Source organism: Mandrillus leucophaeus, unplaced genomic scaffold (assembly GCF_000951045.1).
Source record: "Mandrillus leucophaeus isolate KB7577 unplaced genomic scaffold, Mleu.le_1.0 Scaffold572, whole genome shotgun sequence".
Taxonomy (NCBI): Eukaryota; Metazoa; Chordata; class Mammalia; order Primates; family Cercopithecidae; genus Mandrillus; species Mandrillus leucophaeus.
In genome coordinates, this window is record NW_012106164.1 from 981,239 (window position 1) to 1,003,768 (window position 22,530).

General features: G+C 48.5%; 1 protein-coding gene across 2 annotated transcripts in view; it reads left to right on the forward strand.

Moving 5' to 3' along the window:
• The window catches only part of DFNB31 (deafness, autosomal recessive 31), a 102,951-nt gene that overhangs the window by 10,220 nt on the left and 70,201 nt on the right, over nt 1-22,530 (forward strand). Inside the window, exons 1-2 of one of the 2 annotated variants that reach the window (XM_011998490.1) lie at nt 9,837-9,930; nt 14,676-14,894. In XM_011998490.1, the coding sequence (XP_011853880.1) occupies nt 9,928-9,930; nt 14,676-14,894 (222 nt within the window). In that variant the 5' untranslated portion in view covers nt 9,837-9,927. Of the gene's footprint in view, nt 1-9,836; nt 9,931-14,675; nt 14,895-22,530 lie in introns of those variants that run through there. The other variant, XM_011998492.1, reaches the window with a different exon arrangement.

Consider the following 22,530-nt stretch of genomic DNA (forward strand, 5'->3'; position numbering starts at 1 on the left):
TTTTTTTTTTTTTTTTAAGAGATAGGGTCTTATTCTTTTGGCCAGGCTGGAGTGCAGTGGTGCGACAATAGCTCACTGCAGCTTTGGACTGGGCTCAAGTGATCTGCTTGCCTCAGCCTTCCAAGTAACTGGGATTACAGGTGTACACCACCACACCTGGCTAATTGTGTTTATTTTTGGTAGAGATGAGGTCTCACTATGTTGCCCAGGCTGGTCTCAAACTCCTGGGCTCAAGTGATTCTCCTACCTCGGCCTCTCAAAACACTGGGATTATAGGCGTGAGCCACTGTGCCCGGCCTCTTTATTTTAATTACCTAACATATATGGACTTAATTGTTTTTCTTTTTTTTGAGACAGGGCCTTGCTCTGTCACCCAGGCTGGAGTGCTCTGGTGTGATCCTGGCTCACTGCAGCCTTAACTTTCCAAGCTCAAGCAATTCTCCTGCCTCAGCCTCCCGAGTCGCTGGGACTACAGGCTTGCTCCACCATGCCCAGCATGGTGTGTATGTATATTTGTGTGTGTGTGTATTTTTTTTTTCTTTTATAGAGATGGGATTTCACCGTGTTGCGCAGACAGGTCTTGAGCTCCTGGGCTCAAGCAGTCCACCCACCTCTGCCTCCCAAAGTGCTGGGACTACAGGTGTGAGCCACCACGCTGAGCCTGGACTTAATTTTTAAAACTTGAAAACTTCGGAAAAACACCAAAAGATGCTCCCCAAATCAGTAATAATTGTACCCACTCACCTACCCAGAAATAATCACTGTTGACAATTAGAGTACTCTGTGTGCATCTGTGTATGCATTTATATTGGGAATTCTCCTCAAAGTTGCCATGCTGCGTGTCGTTATCTAGCCTACTCGTTACACCAAGCGATGCATGATGACTGTGTTGCCACCTTGATAAATGTTTCTACCGTGTGATTTTTAATGATTGCATAATATATCGTGGTCAAGAGGTACATGATTTATTTAACTAATTTCTTCTTGTTAGACAGTTTGTTTTTTAATATTATCCATATTGCTGCTTTGAACATCCTTGCACATTCATCTTTAGGTACATTTCTAATAATTCCTTGGGCTGTCTTTCTAGAGGTGGCATTGGCTCGGGGGAGAGGCGCAATTTTAAAGCTTCTGATTAACTGTTGCCAGACTGCCCCTGGGAAGGAATTTGTTTTGTATATTCCATCCCACCAGCGTTTAACAGCACCTGACGCTCTTCATTTTTCTCCAGCCATGCCAACACTGGGTATTGTATTTCTTTTCCATTTTTGCCAGTCTGGTAGACAAAAAGGGTATCTTGTTTTAATTTACATAACTTAAATAGTGAAGTTAAACTCTTTTTTTTTTTCCAAATTACAAAGCTACTTTTAATACTTTGGGGTGAGCGCCACAGGAATAAAAAACACTGGGGGCCGGGCGCGGTGGCTCAAGCCTGTAATCCCAGCACTTTGGGAGGCCGAGGCGGGTGGATCACGAGGTCAGGAGATCGAGACCATCCTGGCTAACATGGTGAAACCCCGTCTCTACTAAAAATACAAAAAAAAACTAGCCGGGCGTGGTGGCGGGCGCCTGTAGTCTCAGCTACTTGGGAGGCTGAGGCGGGAGAATGGCGTGAACCTGGGAGGCGGAGCTTGCAGTGAGCCGAGATCGCGCCACTGCACTCCAGCCTGGGAGACACAGCGAGACTCCGTCTCAAAAAAAAAAAAAAAAAACCACTGGGAAGGGGTAACCTTGTCGCCCCTGGGAGTGACCCAGGAGGAGAGAGGCCACCTCATGAGGGAAGGAAGCATGAAAGGGACTTGCTGCAGACTCAGGGCAAAGGGAAGCCATCAGGGCTGGGACGTGTGGGCCCTGCAGGAGGAGACATGGGCGTGGTGGGACTGGCTCCAGGCACTCAGGGGAAGGGCAAGAGGGTTGGACACGAAGCACAAAGCTACTTGGGTTCCTGCTTCTTCTCGTTTGCCTTTTTCTGCTTCTGGTGCATGATCTCCAAGTCCCTCTGCTTGCGGGTGGCAGCAGAAAGCCCGTCATCCCGGTGCTGTCCATTAACCGAGGTGCGCTCTGCTATTTCATACTCTTCTGGCGGGGAGCTCTCACTGGTTACCACGGGTCATGGTGATGGCAGCGGCTCCGACCTGCCTCCATTACATCCTCTCATTCAGTCCCACATTGCAGTGAAGTTAAACTCTTTTACATGTTTATTGTGTGTGTGTTCATGTGTTTACACGTATATATTTCGTGCATAACTGATTGATATCCTATGCCCATTTATCACAAGAGTTTTACATTTCAGTGTCATCAAATCTATCATTTTTCAGACATCGGCTGAGTAGGTTTTTAGGAAATGGTTGATTCATTCACCTTGAATTCAGATGTTTTATCTGAGCTTGAATTAAATTGGAAGCCCATCACCTTTTCAACTGAGAATTGTCAGAAAGTGATGAGGCTCAGGGATATCAAGAGTCTGGGAGGAGACTAAATCCCATTAACGTAGCTATTCATGAACTGAGAAAATGATATGGATATAAACAGATATTCCTGATGGATCTCTTTGCTTCAGACATCTATCCCAGACAACAAAATGCTCCATTGCAAACCCATTGGGGTTCATCTTGACTGAATATATTTATGACTCTGAGGATCTTGTTTTCCTTAAAGAAAAAAAAGGAATAAACAGACAAAACTTAAAAGAACATTTATAAAGCAATTTACTTAAATTATAACAGACTAAAAGCCAGGCTTTGAGGATAATTGAAGAATTGCATTAGAAAGGAATCGATATCTTTCTGGAATTTGTTCTGTCTTCATGAGTTGTTTTGCAAAGCGGTGGACAGCCTATCTGTCACTTTCTTGCAAATTTCTTGTAGCATTATCCCCAAGGTCAAGATTTTATCCCTCTCTTTGAAGGTTTATGTTTTTTCTTTTCACACAGCCTTAACTCACCCAGACATTTAGAAGCAATGACAGTGGAGAGCAGGGACTTTAAAATGTCAGGTCTTTCTTCCAGCCTCTGAGATCCCAGCGTTCCCAGCATGGGAGCAAAGGTTTCCTTCTGCATCCTCACACTGAACCCTTGGAGAAGGTCAAACTCTTAAAGAAAAGAGGGTGGAAGGAATGAACAGTTGGTTTTTATATCTTTTTTAAAAAAACTTTTTCTTTAACTGTTCTTCTTTCCTTAAATACTCCCCTATCCAGCCGTAGGTTTTTAAAAACCTACTTCGTGAGGCCCAAATTAAAGGCATATTTAAATAGCATTAAAGAAAACCAGAAAAGGGGAGAAGACACCCACGTGCCCATCCTTCTAACTGGACATCGTGCATTTCTCTGCCATCTCCCCTGGCCTTTATCCCTGTGTATTCACATTTCCTCAGTTGTCGAATCACCTGCTTCCTTGCATTTCTGTTTTGACATATGTTGTCATGTTATTTAATGATCCTTATGTTGAGCTGCATTTCAGGGGTGGGGTCTTGGATGGGTTCACACCAATGCTCTGTGGTCCACTCGATTTACCCTGGGATGCAGCAGTTCAAGGAAGCGAGGTGGCTGCACAGAGCCGGAGCAGATGGGCCATGTCGTGGCATGGCTGTATCGCAGGTCCTGGCTCCCTGATGAGCACACAGATGTTGAGGATGCTACTGTGAAGCTACAGTTCTTTGAGAAACAGAATTCTTACCAAACCACTGCCCAGTTATGTCATCATTCCAAAATAATATAAGAATAACAATTTTTGGACTTTCATTTAGGAGAATGTTTACAAATGACATGTGTTCTTAGACCAAACTCAGTAGCTTCAGAGCCTTTCTATAGAGTGGAGGGAGAGAGGTGAGAGGAGAAAGCAGAATATTGCCCAGGCATCTGTGAAAAGGATCTCCATCTCCAGCTGTGTAGAAAAGGTATCTAATTCTAGAAACGTGCTTAGATTTTAGTGTTTATTCACTTGGCAGTGGTTTTATTGAGCATCTACCATGTGAATGATGTAGTTTAATACCTTTAAACTTTACATATCTCATTTGCTTATTTGCTAATGCATTTATAATTAAGATTCTTACTTAAGTCAAAAGTAATTGAGTGAGTTAACCTGAAAAACACTTCATTAAAAAGGTAGAGGAATCAGAAGTGATCTTGGAAAGTGCGTGCGTGTGTGTGTGTGTGTGTGTGTGTGTGTTGTGTGTGTGTGTGGTGCCTTTGATAGGAACAGTATATTGAAATTGAATTCTGAGCCCTCTGGCAACCAAGGCAAAAGGAGAAATTAATGGATTATTTCCATTCTACTAGAGAAATCATTGGTAACTTCAGGAGAGGTAAATTTCTTTATTGGTGTTCAATTGCAAGAAGAAAGCATCTTTCATTTCTTCACTGTCTCTTTATGTGGAATCTCTTACCATGTCCTATGTTTTTTACTTATTGAAACATCTCTGATCAAGCCAGAACAATTTCTTGCCTTCCTGGTCAACTGAGAAGGGTGTAGATAATAAAATAATCATTTGCATAAGTAAGTATGTGGAGATATGTACTTTCAGGGACAGAGCATCACGTGCAAAGGCCTGAAGTGGAAAAAAGCTTGGAGTACTTGATCCTATAAGAAAGCTCAGGTGGCAGGGTGGGAGATGAGGCTGGCCAGGCACCAGGGCCAGGCACACAGGCCCAAGATGCACTGTGGAGAGTTTTATAGCAGAAGCAATGGGGAGAGTTTGGGGCAGGAAAGGGCCAGAGTCCACTTACGTTTTGTAAGGATCCTCTGGTTGTTCTGCAGTGACTGGGCTGAGAGAGGAGGCTGGGAAGCTGTTGCAGTTAGTGGTCCCTGTAAGAGGTAATTAACACAGATAAAAATGGTGCAGATGGAAGGAGCTTGGAAGACAGAGTGCTAATTAGGGTTTTACTTTCTCATGACATTAAAATATGCTACTGGGGCAGAGTCCGCATCACCAATTTCTGTCCTCCCTCAAAGCAGGGCTAAATGGGAAAGGACTTTCCAGTCCATGTGGCTGGACCCAGCACCTGCTCCGGGTTCAAGACCCTAAAGGACTTTCTCTTGTTTACATCCTGTGAGGCCCACGTCCTTTTTAAAAACCCTCCCCTGTCTGTCTTGGGCCAAGGTGTAGGATTGGCCTGGTGTTTAAGGGGGTGTGAACCCCCTTAAACTGCTGGTGAGAGGGCAGTGGAGAGAAGCAGGGAGAGGGGCATGAATATGGAAAGTTCAGGATCCAGATCCAAGCCCTGCCTTTTGTCCTCTGTGACCGTGCATAGACACTTCACCACCTAGAATCGCTTTCCTCATCTGTGCAGTGGGAAGAATAAAACATCACATCATCGCTGTAATTTTGCTGTTACTAATGCTACCCACTATTTGCCGAACACCTCCTGTGCGCCCTGCCCAGTGCAAGATGCTTTGTGCACATTTTCTGATTGGTCCTCATTCAGTTTACATGACAACTCCGTGAGCATAGGTGTTATGGCCCCTTTTAATAGGTGGGAACGCTGAGGCCAGAGAGGTTAAGTGACTTGTCTGAAGTCTCATAGCTAGGAAGGGGTTGAACACTGTTTGAGAATGGCTTTCTAGAAACTGTACCTTCAGGGAAAACCCTCTGAGGGAGTCCGCACCCTAAGACACCACCAGGTTACCCTTTTCATTTTGGTGCTTTGCAATGTTTTAGGGCCCAAGGTTTAGCCCCCAGATGATTGGAAGATAGAGCCAAGATTCGCCTAAACTGGGAGCTTTTTGGAACCTGTGGAAGAAAGTACGACGGAGGGTGGATCTCTGCACCAGAGTGAGCACTGCCTTGGGAGAAGGACATTGCAAAGCCTCCACCTAGCCCCATCCACATTGTCAGGGGAATTCAGCCTCCACCTAGCCCCATCCACATTGTCAGGGGAATTCAGGTCCTCTGTAGGCCCAGATGGTGTAGTGCTTCCCCCTGCAGGTAGATACAGGAACTACAGCAGGGATAAGGCGTGCCCCAAGGGAGACCCTGGCGAAGAAATGTGATTGATTGTCCATGAATAAAGACGCACTGCCTATGGCTTCAGGAATTCCATCTTTCTCTAGTTTAGGGAATTAGATGCATGTATACTCCAAGATGGCACATACAGGGATGCTCATTGCAGGTGATGTTGCTAGCAAAAAATGAGAAACAGCCTAAATGTCCATTGATAGGAGAATGAGAATTCGGTAGTGATGAGTCCCTTCCGGGGAATGGGATGGAGTGTGGGAAAAGGTGAGCTTTGGGGAATGGGATGGAGTGTGGGAAAAGGTGAGCTTTATGCCATTGAACTGGTAAGAAAAGATCTTCAAAATACATTTTTAGCGGAAAAAAATATGGAGCAGAAAATGTTCAGTTGTGAGATGATTTAGTAATCCGATGATAAGCTCGTATACGTATATATATGTGTTTATAAAGTATAAGAGCAAGTCAGGAAGGACAGACATCAACACATACCAGTCGTTACCAGGGTGGTGGGTTGAGACTTCCACTCTGGGTTCTAGGTACTGAGTTCTTTACAGGAATAATACCTTTTTTTTTTTTTTTTTTGGTATCTCTTACCTATGTTCCAGATGCTAAACACTTTATATATGTATATATTAACTAATTTAATCATCAGAACTACCCTGTGAGATAGTACCTCTGTTATCTTTTTTTTTTGCCTGGGAAGCTGGGGCACAGATCCGTTAAGTAACTTGCCCAAGGTTACTGTTGGCAGGTGGCAGAGCTAGGATGGAATTCCTACAGCCTAACTCCAGGGCTGTGGCTCTTAACCACGCTTTCTTCACTTGTCTCTCCAACTTTCATGTGTATCTAAGGTGTCGATGCCCACATTAAGTGTGGTCTGCCTGACTACTGATCTGAAAGAGCACTGGTCTTTCTGTGTCCTAATTTGAACAGATTTCTGGGGGCTATCTGGCATATAGAATATTAAATATCTTGTTCAATGAACGAATGAATGGACGGTTGGCTAAACGAATGAGAAGGAGCAGGGAGAGGTTCTAAAGGAAACAGACCATGTAATGTGCCTCAAGGAACTTGTCTTGTAGTCTTAAAGACAAGACCACAAATGTGACTCAGAGCCTGTGGTATAGATGGCAGCACAATCACAGAAGCGTGCTGGATGCTCTTGGAGGAAAGAGTCAGTCACAATCTGGGAAGCCTTTCTGGAGGTCGTGGGAAAGGAACTGAATGTTGAAGGCAGAGCAGATGTGAGGAAATGTGGATTAAAGAAGGATGTTTCTTAAAAAGAGGAAAGTTGGGGGACACGTGTTTGTGTCCATATCGATTCGAGGTTTAGAGAATTCCTGGGGCCTGTGTTTGGGAGAAGGAGCTGGCAGACTCAGGAAGGGAATTGGCATGCATTTAGCACCTACTGTGTGCTAGGTACTGTATTCGCAGTTTACAGTGTCTTAAATCTTTACAACAGTTGCTTTTAATTTTATTATTATTTTGAAATAGAATCTCACCATGTTGCCCAGGCTGGAGTGCAGTGGCTCAATCATAGCTCACTGTAGTCTCGATCTCTTGGGCTCAAGCAAACCTCCCACCTCAGCCTCCTGAGTAGCTAGGACTACAGATGCACACCATTATACCTGGATAATTTTAAATTTTTTTGTAGAGGTGGGGTCTCACCATGTTGTCCAGGCTGCTCTTGAACTCCTGGCCTGAAGTACTCTTGAACTCCTGCCTCTGTCCCACAGAGTGCTGGGATTGCAGGCCTGAGCTGCTGTGCCCAGACAACAATTAGTATTTATATATTTATTTATTTAGAGATGGAGTCTTGCACCAGCTCAGGCTGGAGTGTAGTGGTGCAATCTTGGCTCACGGCAACGTCTACCTCCTGGGGTCAAGCAGTTCTTCTGTCTCAGCCTCCTGAGTAGCTGGGATTACAGGCACCCGCCACCATGCCTGGCTAAGTTTTTGTATTTTTAGTAGTGATGGGGTTTCACCATGTTGGCCAGGCTGGTCTTGAACTCCTGACTTCAGGTGATCTGCCCACCTTGGCCTCCCAAAGTGCTGGGATTACAGGCATGAGCTATTGCGCCCGACCAGCAATTGCTTTTTAAGTGTAGAAACAGGCACAGAGAATTTAGGTAATTTGCTCAGTGTCACACAGCAAGTCATCTGCGGAGCCAACACCGTTGTCCAGTGTGTCTGAACACACAAAGCCCCAGCTAGGCAAGGTGGGGCTGGGAAGAGCAGGCATGCATCATTTTTTCTTCCCTTCTGGGTCACTAACCTGGGTCTTAGACCAGCTCTCCTTCCTGTGGTTAAGTCTCTGTTTCTGAAAAGAGAAAACCTTGCCCTTTGAGGTCTGCACCCTGAAATAAGCTGGGTGACTCATCATTACATGTCCTTGATTGAGACTTTTCTGGAACACCTCTGTTGCACATGCTCCTCAGCACAGTGATCTGATAGTCTTGTGACCTTGAGGTCCACCCCATGCTTGCCTTTGGTGCATGGTTTTGAACACAGAAGCATATGCGTGTCTGCCGTGTTAACACATCCCATTAGTCCCCCTACACTGTGACCCTCTTCAGTCTCTTTCTCACTCCTCTGTTAAGCAGAGAATCATGTCAGCCTGGTCTATGAATTTGGGGTTTCAGAGTTGGCTCCAAAGAGCTGAGTGAGGCAAATTTGCCTCCTGAGAGCATTAATCCAAGTAGCAAGTTATTAAGTTTGAAGACATACACATGTAATTTACATTTCCATAATCATAGCGTGCTGCCGGAATAGTCATCTAGTGATGGATAGTATCTTAGTCGTGCCAACTGCTGGGTCAGATCGAGATTTCTCTATGATCTGAGTTGGTGGAACGCCCCAGGGTCAAGTTTCACCAGTAAACACATGATAACGAGCATGGGAACACAGCACTCTAATGACCATCCCTGCATGCGGTGGGCTCTCCCCGGATCTCACAATTTTCCTTTTCAGCTGTAGCTCATTGAATTCCTCAGTGATAGGCATTGTGCTAATAGGGCTCCTCTAAGTAAAGAGAAAGGAGAATGGTGATCTTCATTTTGCAGGAGAGAAAACAGGAGAACAGAGAGGTTTGGTAACTTGTGTGAGGTGGCACAGCTAATAGGCCATTGATTCAGGAAGACTGGTGGATCCTGCGGAGCTGTCTTGGCTAGAGAGGGGTGTGGTTGATGGAGAGTCAACAACGTGCAGATGGATGTGTTGGATGTGAGTTACCACCTGCAGGCAGCTTCCTACAAAGAGTAAGGACACAGCCATGGCTTCCTTGGAGGGGCAGCCCTCTGGCCTTCAAGTCCTTTCAAAGTCTCCTGCTGCTGCTGATAGTGCTGAGTTGGAGTGTCCATCCTGCCATAATTGAGATGCTCCAATTGTCCTTCTGATATTTCCTTAAACCCTGTGGAACCTCAGAGCCCCCAGGCTCTGGATCTGGTTCAGTGACGTGGTAGTAACACCAACCAGCACAGTTCAAGTGCTCACTGCTGGAATGGGAGAAACTGAGGACAGTTTTCCAGGTCCAGAAGTCAGGTGCCTGGTAGGCGCAATCCTCAGCCTGCCTGGAGTCTATCCCTGGGTGTCCCAGAGCCCCTGATCTCTCTACTTTAATGACCTGTGACCACTATGAGAGCAAATACAGTCTTTCCTTCTAAATACAGCCCTGAATCAGAAAGACATAGAAGTTTAACTTGGGACAGGATCTTAGCAAACAGGTCCAACCTGCTCATTGCCAGAGGGCAAAACCAAGGCCTAGCAAGGGAAGAAGTAACCCTAGGACACCCACCAAGCTGGTGGCACAACAGGGACCTGGTGGGTCTCTGTCTTACAGGCTCAAGCTCTGCTGCCTAAGGCTGTGTGCTCTGTAGGCTGCTCTGGTGAGAGAAGTAAAATGAATGGTCTGGTGCACCTAACTGTGGGTGAGGACCTCGCAATCCCCCAGGTGGCCTGAGCCTCAGGGATCAAGGTAGCAATGGTGGGTGAGTTTGAAAGGCTGGTAGAGTGGCTACAGGGGAGAAAGCATTACCAGCTTTGTTAGGAAATAACTCTCCTGTTTAATGATGCCCTTTAAAATAAGCAAGCAATGGTTTGTAGAAATGGAGACAAGAAGGCAGTAGGAGCAGAGATCGTCCCCTTCCCCTTCCCTGCATGACCCACACACATTTTAGTGTCATTAAACAGCAATGGATGGAGCTGTTCCTGCAGGATTCTGATGGCCACTGCACCAAGGCCATATCCCAAGAGCCTGTGTAGATGTTGAAAGCTTCTCTCAGGAATCTTGTTTATCATCAGTTTTGCCAGAAATATAAAAAAGCAGTAGAGGATGATGATATTCTTGCTCTCCAAGACCCACAAAAAGCCCATATTTATCCCCAAAGAATAGTCATTATCAGAGGTAGATGAATGGTCTACGCTTGAGTGTCTGGCTGAGTTTCTATTCTCATAGTCCTGTGATAGGGAAACTGAGGCGCAGAGGGGAAGGAGGCCCAGGACTGGCCTCCTGCGTCCTGGGCTGTGCCTCTTGTACTCCTGAACCTTATGTGTCCCTTCCTATCTTGGGGCTTCAGGGTCCCCTTCTGTAAAATACCAGGGGTGGGCAGCCTGTGGGAGACTCAGTGACTTGGCCCAGGCCCTCTCCGGTGCTGGCTCTCCATGGTGTTCTCATCAAGGGCATTAACCTCCTCTCTGTTCTCAAGGTTGCTGCTGGCCTATTTATAGAACTGACCAAGAGGATTCTACTGTTGCCGGCGATAAAGAATACAAATGATGCTCTGCGCATTGTTCTTTATTCTTTCCTTCACTTTTTTTTTTTTTTAAACTCCTTGGTCAATGTTTTGCTACTGCATGGTTTTCGATCTCCATGCAGACATGCTAGGGGAGAGGGGAGTGGGCTCTGTCATTTGCTGAGCTCCTACTGTGTGGCCAAGAAGGCTCTGAACTTTATGCATATTGCCTCATTTAACCCGTGCTGCCCTGGGAGGTGAGCATTGTCCTTCTCTGCAGTTCACATGTGCTGCTTTGCAAGGGGAAGCAGCTGGCCCAAGGACTCTCCACTGGCAAGCCGTGGAAGTGCGACTGGAATCCCATTTTCTCTGTTTCCACAGTCCACGTGTGATTTTTCCACTTGCACTCCTCCTGACCCGAGCATAACCTTCCAGACTAGATATGGGTGCAGGAGGATGCCTGTGGATGTTAATGGTTTCTTTTGGGGGCAATATTTACCTTCTTAATCGGGCAGTCTTTTTTCAGGACCTACTGTGTGCCAGATGATACTTAATCTCTCACCAGGCTGCAAGCATCATTGAGGACCTACTGTGCACCAGATGATGCCTTGTCTCTCACCAGGCATGTGTCATGAAGACCTTCTATGGACCTGGCTATGCTCTGCTCTTCGCTACGTACAAGTTTCATGAGGACCTACTGTGTGCAGGACAATGCTATGGCTTTGTCACCAGGCCCAAGTGTCATAAGGACCTACTGTGTGCCAGGCGATACCTTGTCTCTCACGAGGCGTGTGTCATGAAAACCTATGGTGTACCAGGCAATGGCTTGTCTCTCACGAGGCTCAAGTGTCATGAGGACCTACTGTGTGCCAGGCAGTGCCTTGTTCCTCACCAGGCGTAGGTGTCATGAGGACCTGATGTATGCTGGGTAATGCCTTGTTTCTCACCAGGCTGCAGCCTGTTATGAGGATAGACCCACTTTGTTTCCTCTAGGCTTGGCACACCGTAGGCATTTGGTCAGCCCTTGTTGAATGAATGCTGTGGTGTAGTGTTGCAGTCTGTCTAGGAAGGAGCAGAGAAGGAGGCAGGCCAAGTGGAACAGCACTGGAGCAGGGAGCTGTGCCCTCATGGAAGAGGGAGCAGGGGGCAGAGACGAGAGGACGAGGAAAGAGGGGTTAGGAAGACAGGGGCCATGGAAGATGTGGTGGCCTCAGAGGCTTCTGCTGACGCCTCCTGTGCCCTGAACCACTTTCCACTGTGCTCTGGGAGAAGCTCACTTGGTCTCAGGCTTTCTCCATCCCGCCTCTTCACCTTAGCAGGGATTTCATTTTCCCGACTGTTCCGCCAGGGGAGCCCTGGGGAATGCTAAAAGAATACTGTAAATCTTACCCTGCTCATCTTCACAAAAATCTTTTTTAAAAGCAGAATTTTGGAGAGACGCCATCCTCGTTATCCCTCCACTGGGGACTGGCATTTAGCTGTAGAATTGAGGGCCTGGGTGCCTCTTGGCTCACCCTTCCTATGCTGAGAGAGGCTCAAATGTCAGAGAGTTGCCTCTTCCTGCAGGCCTTGCCTAGCCAGGGCTCCCTCCTGTCTTTGAAAGCTCAGCCCAGGGTCTGGTTTGTCTGTTGAGAGTGTTGGGGAGTCGGTAGAGTTGTATGTGCAAATTGGGGCAAAGCTTGGGGGACACAGAGAGCTAAGCGTCCACCCCTCTTCTTAGGCATGTTATTTTTTTTTTCTCCAATATTGAAAGCAATGTGACCTCATTGTGGAACATTTGGAAAATATTGAGAAACAGGAAGAGCAAAATAATAATCACCCATAATCCTCCCACCCAGAGAGAAGCACTGCTAGCATCTTGGCACATTACTTCTCAGTTTTGTTTCATTTTGTTTTTCCCGTATGATTTTTCTCTTAACATAACTGACTTCATACTGTAAGACATGCTTTATAGCCTTTTAACCCCACTTAACATTAAAATATATCACATTTCCATGGCATTACAACCTTTGTAAATAGGATTTCAATGGCAGCATAAAATTTCAGTGTGTGTCATTTATTCAAAATTCTGTCATTTATTCAAACAGCCAGATGGTGCTGCCATAGCAAAATACCATAGACTGGGTGGCTTTAGCAATAGACATTTAATTTCTCACAGTTCTGGAGTCCAGAAGTCTGTGATCAGGGCGTCATTGTTCTCAGGTTCTGGTGAGGGCCCACTTTCAGAGTTGAAAACTTCCATCTTCTCATTGAGTCCCCACATGGAAGACAGACCAGAACTCTCTCTCTCTTCCCACAAAGCTACTGATCCCGTCGTGAGGTTCCCACCATCATGGCGTCATCTAAGTCCAGTTACCCCTAAAGGCCTCATCTCTAAAGTACCATCACATTGAGGATAGGGCTTCGGCATATGGATCTGGAGGGAAACACATCCAATCCCTAACACAGGCTGTGTTTAATATTAATCCTAGTGCTTAGTGAGTGTCTCCTTGGGTCAGTGTCTTCATCTCAGCTGCAGGCGCCTTGTGGTAAAGCAATATGGCAGACCTCAGATTCCACCCCAGGCTGTAGAGTTTGGGCTTACCTCTCCTCACAGTGGTTCCATCTGGAGACTGGGAAATGTACAATAAAGGTGGTGTTCCACACTCAGAATTAGTTGCTATAAAAAAGGAACTTCTTTTTTTTTTATCATTTTTTTTTTTTTTAACATGGAGTCTCGCTCTGTTACCCAGGCTGGAGTGCAGTGGCGCGATCTCGGCTCACTGCAACCTCCACCACCCGGGTTGAAGCGGTTCTCTTGCCTCAGCCTGCCGAGTAGCTGGGATTATAGGTGCCCGCCACCACGCCCAGTTAACTTTTGTATTTTTAGTAGAGACAGGATTTTGCCATGTTGGCCAGGGTGGTTTTGAACTCCTGGTCTCAGGTGATCTGCCTGCCTCGGCCTCCCGAAGTGCTGGGATTACAGGCGTGAGCCACCATGCCCGGCTGAGAAAGGAACTTCTTACTCACTGTGTGGGCAGGCAGTTTCCCTCCATTTCTTCATCTGACAAATGAGATCCCCCTTCCCCTCTGCGATCCCCCTTCCCCATTGGATTTCATTAGGATTTCCTGAGATAATGCATATCAGGTGTAGTGCAGAGTGGCCGACACATACAAGCCCTTTATAAATGTTAAGCATTGCTATTACCATTGCTTTTATATGTCGACCCTCTTACTTGGTATTTTATCAGGGTCCCCAAGATGACACCCGGGTTCAGTGATTCTCTAGAAAGGCTTACAGGATATAGCTTATGGTTGTACCTGTGGCTAGGGTTTACTACATCCAAAGGATACAGAGCAGAATGAGCACGGGGAAAAGGTGTGTTGGGCAGATTCCAGAGGAGACCAGGCACAGGCTTCCACGGGTCCCCTCCCTGTGAGTCCCACAGAACACACTAATTCCTCCAGCATCGAATAGTGACAAGGCTGTGGAATGTTGCCTATCAGGGGAGCTCATTAGAGAGCACTCACAGTTTTTATTGGGGGCTGGTGACATAGACCCTGTCTGCTTGTCCCCAACTTCCAGACTCCCAGGAGGAAAGCAGGTTAAGCATAAACCACATTGTTTACACACCGTCTGAGCACATGAGCCACAATTCTCAGTTAGGGAATGGTGGGACACTCCCCAAATCCAAGTTCCCGGATGCCAGCCAAAGGCCGGCCTTGCAAACGAGCCTTCATGAGGATAGCAATCTCAGGCCTGCGATGCCAACTCCTCTGCAGAGGTCTCCTAATATATCATATTTCTTGTATTTGGACCACTTCAGGATAGAGGTGGGACAGATGTTCTTGTTTTCATAGGACAAAATCGAGGGCTAGAGAAGGAAAGGGACTTCGGGGCTGGCCTCTTCTTCCACGTGGGGCTCCTGAGAAAAACCAAGGTCTGGACCAGGGGAGGGTGTTCCTCCACACCCCCGGCAACTCCCTTCCTCTAACCTGTGTATCCCTGTCTCCCTAGGCTCTGAAGGGCTCCAAGAAACTGGTGCTGTCTGTGTACTCAGCAGGGCGCATCCCTGGGGGCTACGTCACCAACCACATCTACACCTGGGTGGACCCGCAGGGCCGCAGCATCTCCCCACCCTCGGGCCTGCCCCAGCCCCACGGCGGTGCCCTGAGGCAGCAGGAGGGTGACCGGAGGAGCACCCTGCACCTCCTGCAAGGAGGGGATGAGAAAAAGGTGAGTGGGGTGGGGAAAGGAGGCCAGCCTCTCAGACGCCGTATTCTCCCTCCAAACCCAGAACAGCAAAGCTGCTTGGAGGCTGCAAGAAGAGGCTGGTTCTGTCCAGGCTCTGTCTTCCCTCAGAGTCCATACCGAAGGGTAGTGGTTTTTCTTTGCTTTTCTTTTTGACCTGTATAGTGTATGTTATGATACAGGCTAAGCTGCCACAATAAAAGTGCTCAAATACTGGGATTTATTGATTGATTGGTTTATTTATTTACTTGGAGACAGATTCTCACTCTGTCGCCCAGGCTGGAATGCAGTCGCACAATCTTGGCTCGATGCAACCTCTGCCTCCAGGGTTCAAGCAATTCTTATGCCTCATCCTCCCGAGTAGCTGGGATTACAGGTGTGCACCACCATGCCTGGCTGAATACTGTCATTTAAATGAGAGTTTTTTTCTCTGTCATGTAACAGAATAGAGGAACAGTCTCATCTGGGGGACAGTTCTGCTCCAGGACTTATCCCGGGACCCGGACTCCCTCCATCTTCCATCCCCCAGGGTGTTGCCCCTTCTCGTGGTTGAAGCTGGGCCACATTAAGTCCCCTTTCTAGTTCCCAGGAAAGAGGAAGAGAGGCGTCTCTTTAATTTCAAGATGACCAAACTTCCCACTGGCCTAGACCCAGGTGCATGGCCACACATAGCTGCCAGGACTGTGGCCGGGAGTGCTGCTCCACAGGGAATCTTGTGCAGTGTGGATCTTGGGCGTAAGTCACAGAAACCAGCTCTGGCCATTTTACAGAGCAGGGGTGTACTGGAAGGATAGGGGCAGTCCCAGAGTTGAAGCCGAGAATCTCAGGGTGCAGCCTGCAGGAGGGGGATGTCCAGCATTCCGTTCTCAGTGTCCTTCCCCTGAAGATTCTTAATGAGGGAGTACCTCATGGGCTGGCAGGGATGTCTGGGGACTTTGATTGACAAGACCACCGAGACTGTAGCCAGTGGGAGAGGGGTGGTTGCCCAAAGCACTGCGGGGTGTTCTAACTTGCAGAAGGGGGCAGGGATACCAATAGACATCCCGTGTGGAGCCCTCCTTCCCCCAGATCTGGACTGTTTCTTGAAACACAGGAAGGCTGAAATGGTCCCTGATGTCCTACCCTTCTCTTTGGCTGTTGTTTGCATTGCACCCCTTGGTTACTCCTGGAACCAAGAACGAAGCTCCTGCAGGCAGCTCCCTGGGGTGTAGGAGCTTGACACTGACTGCCAGGAGGCCACATGGCTTGGGGCTCTGGGCCAAGCGCCTTCCCTCTAGAGACTCTTTCTCAGCTCTCCTTTTCCTGTCGATAAGACTGTAACATTTATTTAATGTGTTTTGTGTTCTTTGCTCAAACGTCAATATGCAGGACGTGGCAGAGATCACAGCAGCTTCTATTGGAGGCGAGCGGCAGCAGGTAGCTTGTTGGTATGCGCCGCGGCAGCCCGGGCCGCATCGAGATTGCCGGGGCTGGGTGGGCTTGTACCCCCTCCCCATCAGGGAACTTGTTCTCTGACAATCTTGAGAGAATGCTACCAGTGGTATTGAGTCATGGTCAAGGGCAGCTGTCTAGTGTTGGGCACAGAACTCGCTTTTTCTTTTTCTCAGTCCCTTTCCTGTGCAGGGCATGGGGCGAGTGGAGCTTATCATTGATGGAGAGCCCTTGCGTGCCCAGCCCTGTGCTCACGGTGTCTTCCTGAGTCCTCCTCGCAGCCACACTGGGGGCAGGTGTCGCCATCCCCATTTTACAGATGAGGAACCTGAGGCTCAGCACTGTGGCAACCATGACCCAGCCAGCAATCTCCCAGTGTTTGCTGAGCACCTGGGTGCCTGACGATGTTGTGGGAGGCGAGAATAAAGCAGTGGCCAAGGGTGCTGGGGCCCTGCACTTGGGAAGCATCTAGCGTTTGGAGGTGGTGGGAAGAGTGAGACAATAATCCCGAAATGAGCACCAGTGAGCAAGATAAGATAAGTAAGACAGTGCAAACTGATGGGAGGAAGTGAAACCAGGAGCCGGGCAGGAGAGTGCGAGGGAGGGAAGGGCTGTTTTGGATGAGGCAGTCAGCAAGGACTTCTCTGAGGAGATGGCTTCTGAGCTGAGACCTAGAGAGAGAGAAGGAGCTGCAGCGTGCCATTCGGGGACTGAAAATCCCAAGCAGCAAGGACAGCACGTGCAAAGGCCCTGAAGTAAGACTGAGGCCAGCGTCTGCAAGGATTGGGCAGATGGGAGTGTGGGGATTAGGTAAGGTGCCTCTGGGAGTCTTACAGTAACTGATATAAGAATGTGGGGCTGGGCACAGTGGCTCACACCTGTAATCCCAGCTCTTTGGGAGGTGGAGGCAGGAGGATTGCTTGAGCCCAGGAGTTCGAGATCAGCCTGGGCAACATAGTGAGACCCTGTCTCTACAAATAATTAAAAAAAAAAAAAACTAACAGGTTGTGATGGCATGTGTCTTTGGTCCCAGCTACTTGGGAGTCCGCGATAGGAGGATCATTTGAGTGCAGGAAGTCCACTGAGCTGTAATTGCCCCACTGTACTCTAGCCTGAGCAATAGAGTGAGCTCCTGTCTCAAGAATAAAATAATGCAGAGGTGGAGGCTGCATGAATCATACTCCGGGGAGGACCCAGATACCGAAGGAGGCAGGAGACACCCTGAACCATCCCAGAGAAAGGCCGTCCCAGATTCCACAGCCCCAGACTGGTGCATCTACCCTCCTCCATGTTCCTCCTCTTCCTGACGCAGCGTGGAAACCCCATTTCCTTATTGGGAAGGGGCGTGGGCTGGTGTTTCTGGATTCCTGGCTGCCGGATCCTGGGGAAGGTACCTGGTGGAGTCTGATTCTCTTCTCTCCAGCAGCCTGGTCCCATCTTCTGATAGTCCAAAAAGCTGCGACCGGAGTCTTGGACTCATAACCATAACCTCCGCGGAGGAGGGACACCTCTCAGAAAGTGGGTTCTCGGGGCAATAGTGACATAAAAATCACACATGTAGCCAAGTTACCCCTGAAAATCCTTATGCCGTCCCTCGGAGCTGGTTATAGTTTTATAGCCCTTTTCAGGAGTGTCCTTCTCTGTGTTGTGGTATGAGACCTGTCCCGTGAGGCCGAAGACAAAGTGCAGAGGGAAGAACAGATGTAGTGCTCAGGGAGTCAGGCGTGGCCGCTCTTAAATCACTGTCAAATCCTCAGAAGTGAACGGGGCAGGGTGCAGAGCGCTCACTGTATGGCTTCCCATTTTGTTCTAACCCGCAGCCTCTATAGCTCTCATAAATTAGAATTGATTTGTCATGGGGGACTAAGTAGGATAGTGTCAGTGTGGCAGGGATGGTAAGACCTTGGGTGCCAGGCTGCCTAGGTTCAAACCTTGGTTCTGCCTCTTGCTTTTAATTTTTTTGGATATATATACCCCAAAGTGGAATTGCTGGAGCATCTGGTAGTTGTGTTTTTAATTTTTGGAGGAACCACCCTACTATTTTCCCTATTGTCTGTACCATGTTACATTCCCACCAACAGTGCGCCAGGGTTCCTCTTCCTCCACATCCTGGCCAGCACCTGTCGTTCTGTTGTTTTGTTAGTAGCTGTCCTCATGGGTGTGAGGCAGCATGAGTTTCTTCCTGATCTGTCTTCACTTTGGGCCTTTAGGTGATGCCTTAGCAATGTGCTGACAGTGCTGAAGGTCACAGCAGGGACATGGTGGTGTTCAAGGGCAAGGTCAGTTCTGCCCCTTTTAAAGTTCTTGTTCCTAACCATTCCCCTATTTCATGTCCCCAGTGTGAGGAGGCAGGTTTGTGGAACAGGACTTGTTCTGGCACATTACATAAGGTATAAATGTGATACATGCCCTCTGAAAGGGACAGGGAGAGTGCTGTGGTGTGCAGAGAAGGGAGGGTCTGCACACCAGAGAAATCGGGGAAGGCTTCCTGGAGGAGGCAGCATTTTAGGTTTGGACATGTGGCAGTGGAAGGGAAGGGTGACCCAGACAGAGGGAACAGCATGACAATATCCAGAGGTTAGAGAGAGCAAGATGGGTCCTAAGTGATTCCTTTGGCTGTGAAACAAGGCTGGAGAAGTAGAATGGAGTTAGCTCCTGCAGACTGAGATGCTGGGCTGGGAATGTGTGTGGGTGGGGGACACTTTTTTTTCTGCAGACAATGGAGACTTGCTGGGCATTCTCTTAGCTGGTGAGGGAAGAAGGGCAAAATCAATTTCAGGTATGCAAAGACCTTTAGCAAGACCATGAAAAAGAAGGTGTGCAAAGCTGGTTTTCAAGAGAGGTGAGAGTGGCTAAGTAAAAGCACAAAGAACTTCTGGAGCCAGTAATGATGTTTCTTGTTTTAGTCAAGATGAACTTCAAAGGTGGCAAATGAACCTTGGGGGAAGGTTCCAGTACTCTGCTAGCATTCCCCCCTGAGTGCATATTCAGGATGAGATTTTGCCTGAGTTGAGTGGGGTGAACTCATTTCTTTGAAATGGCTTGAAATGAAGGATAGTTTGAATCAGCTTACAGGACTAGGGGTGGCAGGAGAGAAGGAAAGAAGACCCAGAGGAGGAGGCTGCATCAGGATGGGAGAGCGAGTGTGTTGCCGTGGAGTCTCTGGGGTGGAGGGAATAAGCACGCTGTTTCTAGACCCTCCTCCGAGGCAGGTGCCTTCCCTTCTCCTCTGTGCCTCCTACAGGCTTGACTATCCAGTGTGAGCTGCAGGACTGATCACCTGTTCTTGGGTTCTGACTGTGAACGTGTCATGGGGCCCTTGCAGGGCATCCAGCAGAAACTCACAGATGGGCTTTCAGAAGGCGGCCTGCGTCTGAAAGAGATGGGGTTGTTAATGTGGTGATGAACCAGTATCCAGAGTGATGGAAGCACAGCTTCCCAGGGGTTTATCTCTTCACTGCAGTTTTCGGATTTCACGGTGGTTTTGTAGAATCATTTGACTGGTAGGCCAGTCCTATAAAATACTTACAGATAGTGTCATTCCTCCCGTTTTCCAGATAAGAAAATGGAGGTCTGGAGAGCCTGCATGAATTATCCCAGCTCATACAGCTAGAGAGTGGCTGGGACAGGTGAGGCTCACATCTCAGGCTTATGCCTGGTCCCTTCAGTGTCCCCTGGCTCTGGCTCTTTGGGTCCGGCCCTCGCACAACCACAATGCTGGCTCAGCTGCCCCCGGGAGAGACAGCAGAGCCTGCCTGCCCCACAGCACCGGTCATCTTGGTCAGCATCTGCAATCTGCTCGGGGGAATGGTGCGGGCAGGAACAGCTATTTGTACAACTCAGATGCCTCTCTCACCCCTTCCTGGTCATTTGCCCACGAGCTTTATTGAGAACCTCCTAAGTCTTATTCCACTCCAGTGTCCCTGTCCCACGGCCCCCTACTCTGCAGTGAGCAGTTAGACCCAGCTGCAGCAGAAGCAGCCGCTCCACCAAGCTCATATGTCTCCAGCAGCCACAGAAACAAGATGGGACCTGCCCTTCGACTCAGGCTGCTACAACCCTAGAATATAAGGAGCAGGGGCTTTGGGCTCAGCAGCACTGGGTTTGAAGCTTGTTTTTCAAACTTCCTGACTGTGTGACCTAGGACAAGCCACTTAACCTTGGATGAGTCACTTAAGCTTCCCCATCCGTGATTGGAGGATGGTCACGCCAGCCATGTGAGGCTGTTTCAAGGATTAGTAATCAAGGCTCATACGCACAGAGCACAGTGCCTGGTCATAGTAATGAATTCCAGCAACAACCATCAGTTACTGAATGCCGACTAGGTACTAGTCTTTTCCCCCAAAATATGTACCAAGTACCTATAATGGGCCTGCTGTGCATACTGGGGATACAGCAGTGAACAGACAAAGAATAGACAACACCTTGGCCACCGTCAAGGGCTGACACTCTAGTGTGTTGTGGGGGGACCGTGAGGGTCATTAAAAGAAACAGTATACAGTCTATTATAAAATGGGGGAGAACCAAGCAAGGAAAGGGCATGGGAGGGTGGTGTATGCATCGGGCAGTGTTAGAGAAGGGGCAGGGAAGGCCTAACTAAGAAGGTAACAAAAGAAAGGGTCTCAAGCTGACGAGGAAATGATCGTACATGGATCCATCCTGTCTGGGCAGTGCTCCAGGTGGCTGGAGGCCTCAGGCAGATGAACAGGGCCTCTTGAGGAGCAGCAGCGAGACCTACGGGATTACAGAGGAGCGAGGCAGCAGGCACGGGCAACCAGGCGGAGTCTGGGGACTTTGCTCTGAGTGAGTTGGATGCCATGGTGCAGCTTTGAGCAGAGGAGGGACCTGGTGCATATGAGGTTCCAGCCAGACTGTCCAGGCTACTGGATGAAGGGTACATGGCAGGAGCAAGGGTGGAAGTGGGGAGCCCACGCAACATCATCCTCACAACAGCCCCGGACGGTGCTATCAGTTAGGGGTGCTTTTGGCTGCGGATCACAGAAAGCCTGTATTACAGGAGCACACACATTCCGGTGTTCACTGTACTCTTCTGAAGTGTAGGGTTGGGCAGCCCCAGCTCTGGTTTGCCAGGGAGTGAGTCCCTCCTTCCTCCTGTTGTTGACTCTTGCCTTGGGCTCATTGCTTCACAGCTGCAAGATGGCAGCCACTGCTCCTGCCATCACAGTCTCTCACAACTGTGCCCAAAGCAGAGTGGGTGGAGGGAGCAGGAGGGCCTTCTCTTCCTGTGTTCCTGTCTTTTCAGAGTGGAGAATCTTACCCAGAAACCCATAGCAGACATCCTCTTGGCCAAAACTGGCCCAGAACTACCTACATCCATTCCAGTCCCTGGTAGAGGAGAATGGGTAGCCTAGACTGGTGTCATCTCCTGGAGCTGCTCCAGTTGCCTCCTGGACATAGTTGAGGCTCCATGCAAGGCAGGAAGAGGGAGGGCTGCTGGCTTGGCCACGGGCAGTGCTGGCTCCGGGCAGGTTGCACAATTCTCATTTTATAGACTGGGCAACTGAAGATCCGAGAAGCAACAGGGCTTATCCCAAGGGTGCCCAAGAGTGAGGGGCCGAACCAGGACTTGAACTCAGGCCCATGAGAGGCAGTGTGGTGCATTGGTTAAATGCCCAGGCACTGCAGGCAGGCCAAGCGGCTGGGTATGTGAATCTTAGCCCCATCATTTCACCCCTCAGAGTTGAGCCTCAGTTTCCTCATCTGGGAAGTGGGGATAACAACAAACCCATAGAGGAGGAATGAGCATTCAATGAGGTAATGCATGTAAAGTGCTGAGCTCTGTGTCTGGGACATAGGAAACACGCAGTACATTTAGTGACCAATTTCGTGAGTTATTGTTCTATTAATATTATTAGCAGTAGTGTTATTTTCACTGGGCCAGGCCACCTCTCACAGCGTTGTTTGCTTTCCCATAGATGAACTCCGACTCATGCCAAATGCTGGTTGAATTTTCAGCAGGTGATTGAGGCAGATTACCCTGTGCTTGATAGAACTGTTCTTACAGTTCCGTGATAAAGACTCATTTTATTCCGATGTAAAGAATTTATGGGGAGGTGGCAGAGAGGTGGGGAGGTTTGTTTTCATCCTTTGTGTTCAGAGTGGGCTGCTGCAGACACAGGCTGCCATCTGCGTGTTCCTGGGCTCCGCTGCAAAGACGCCCAAGCTCCTC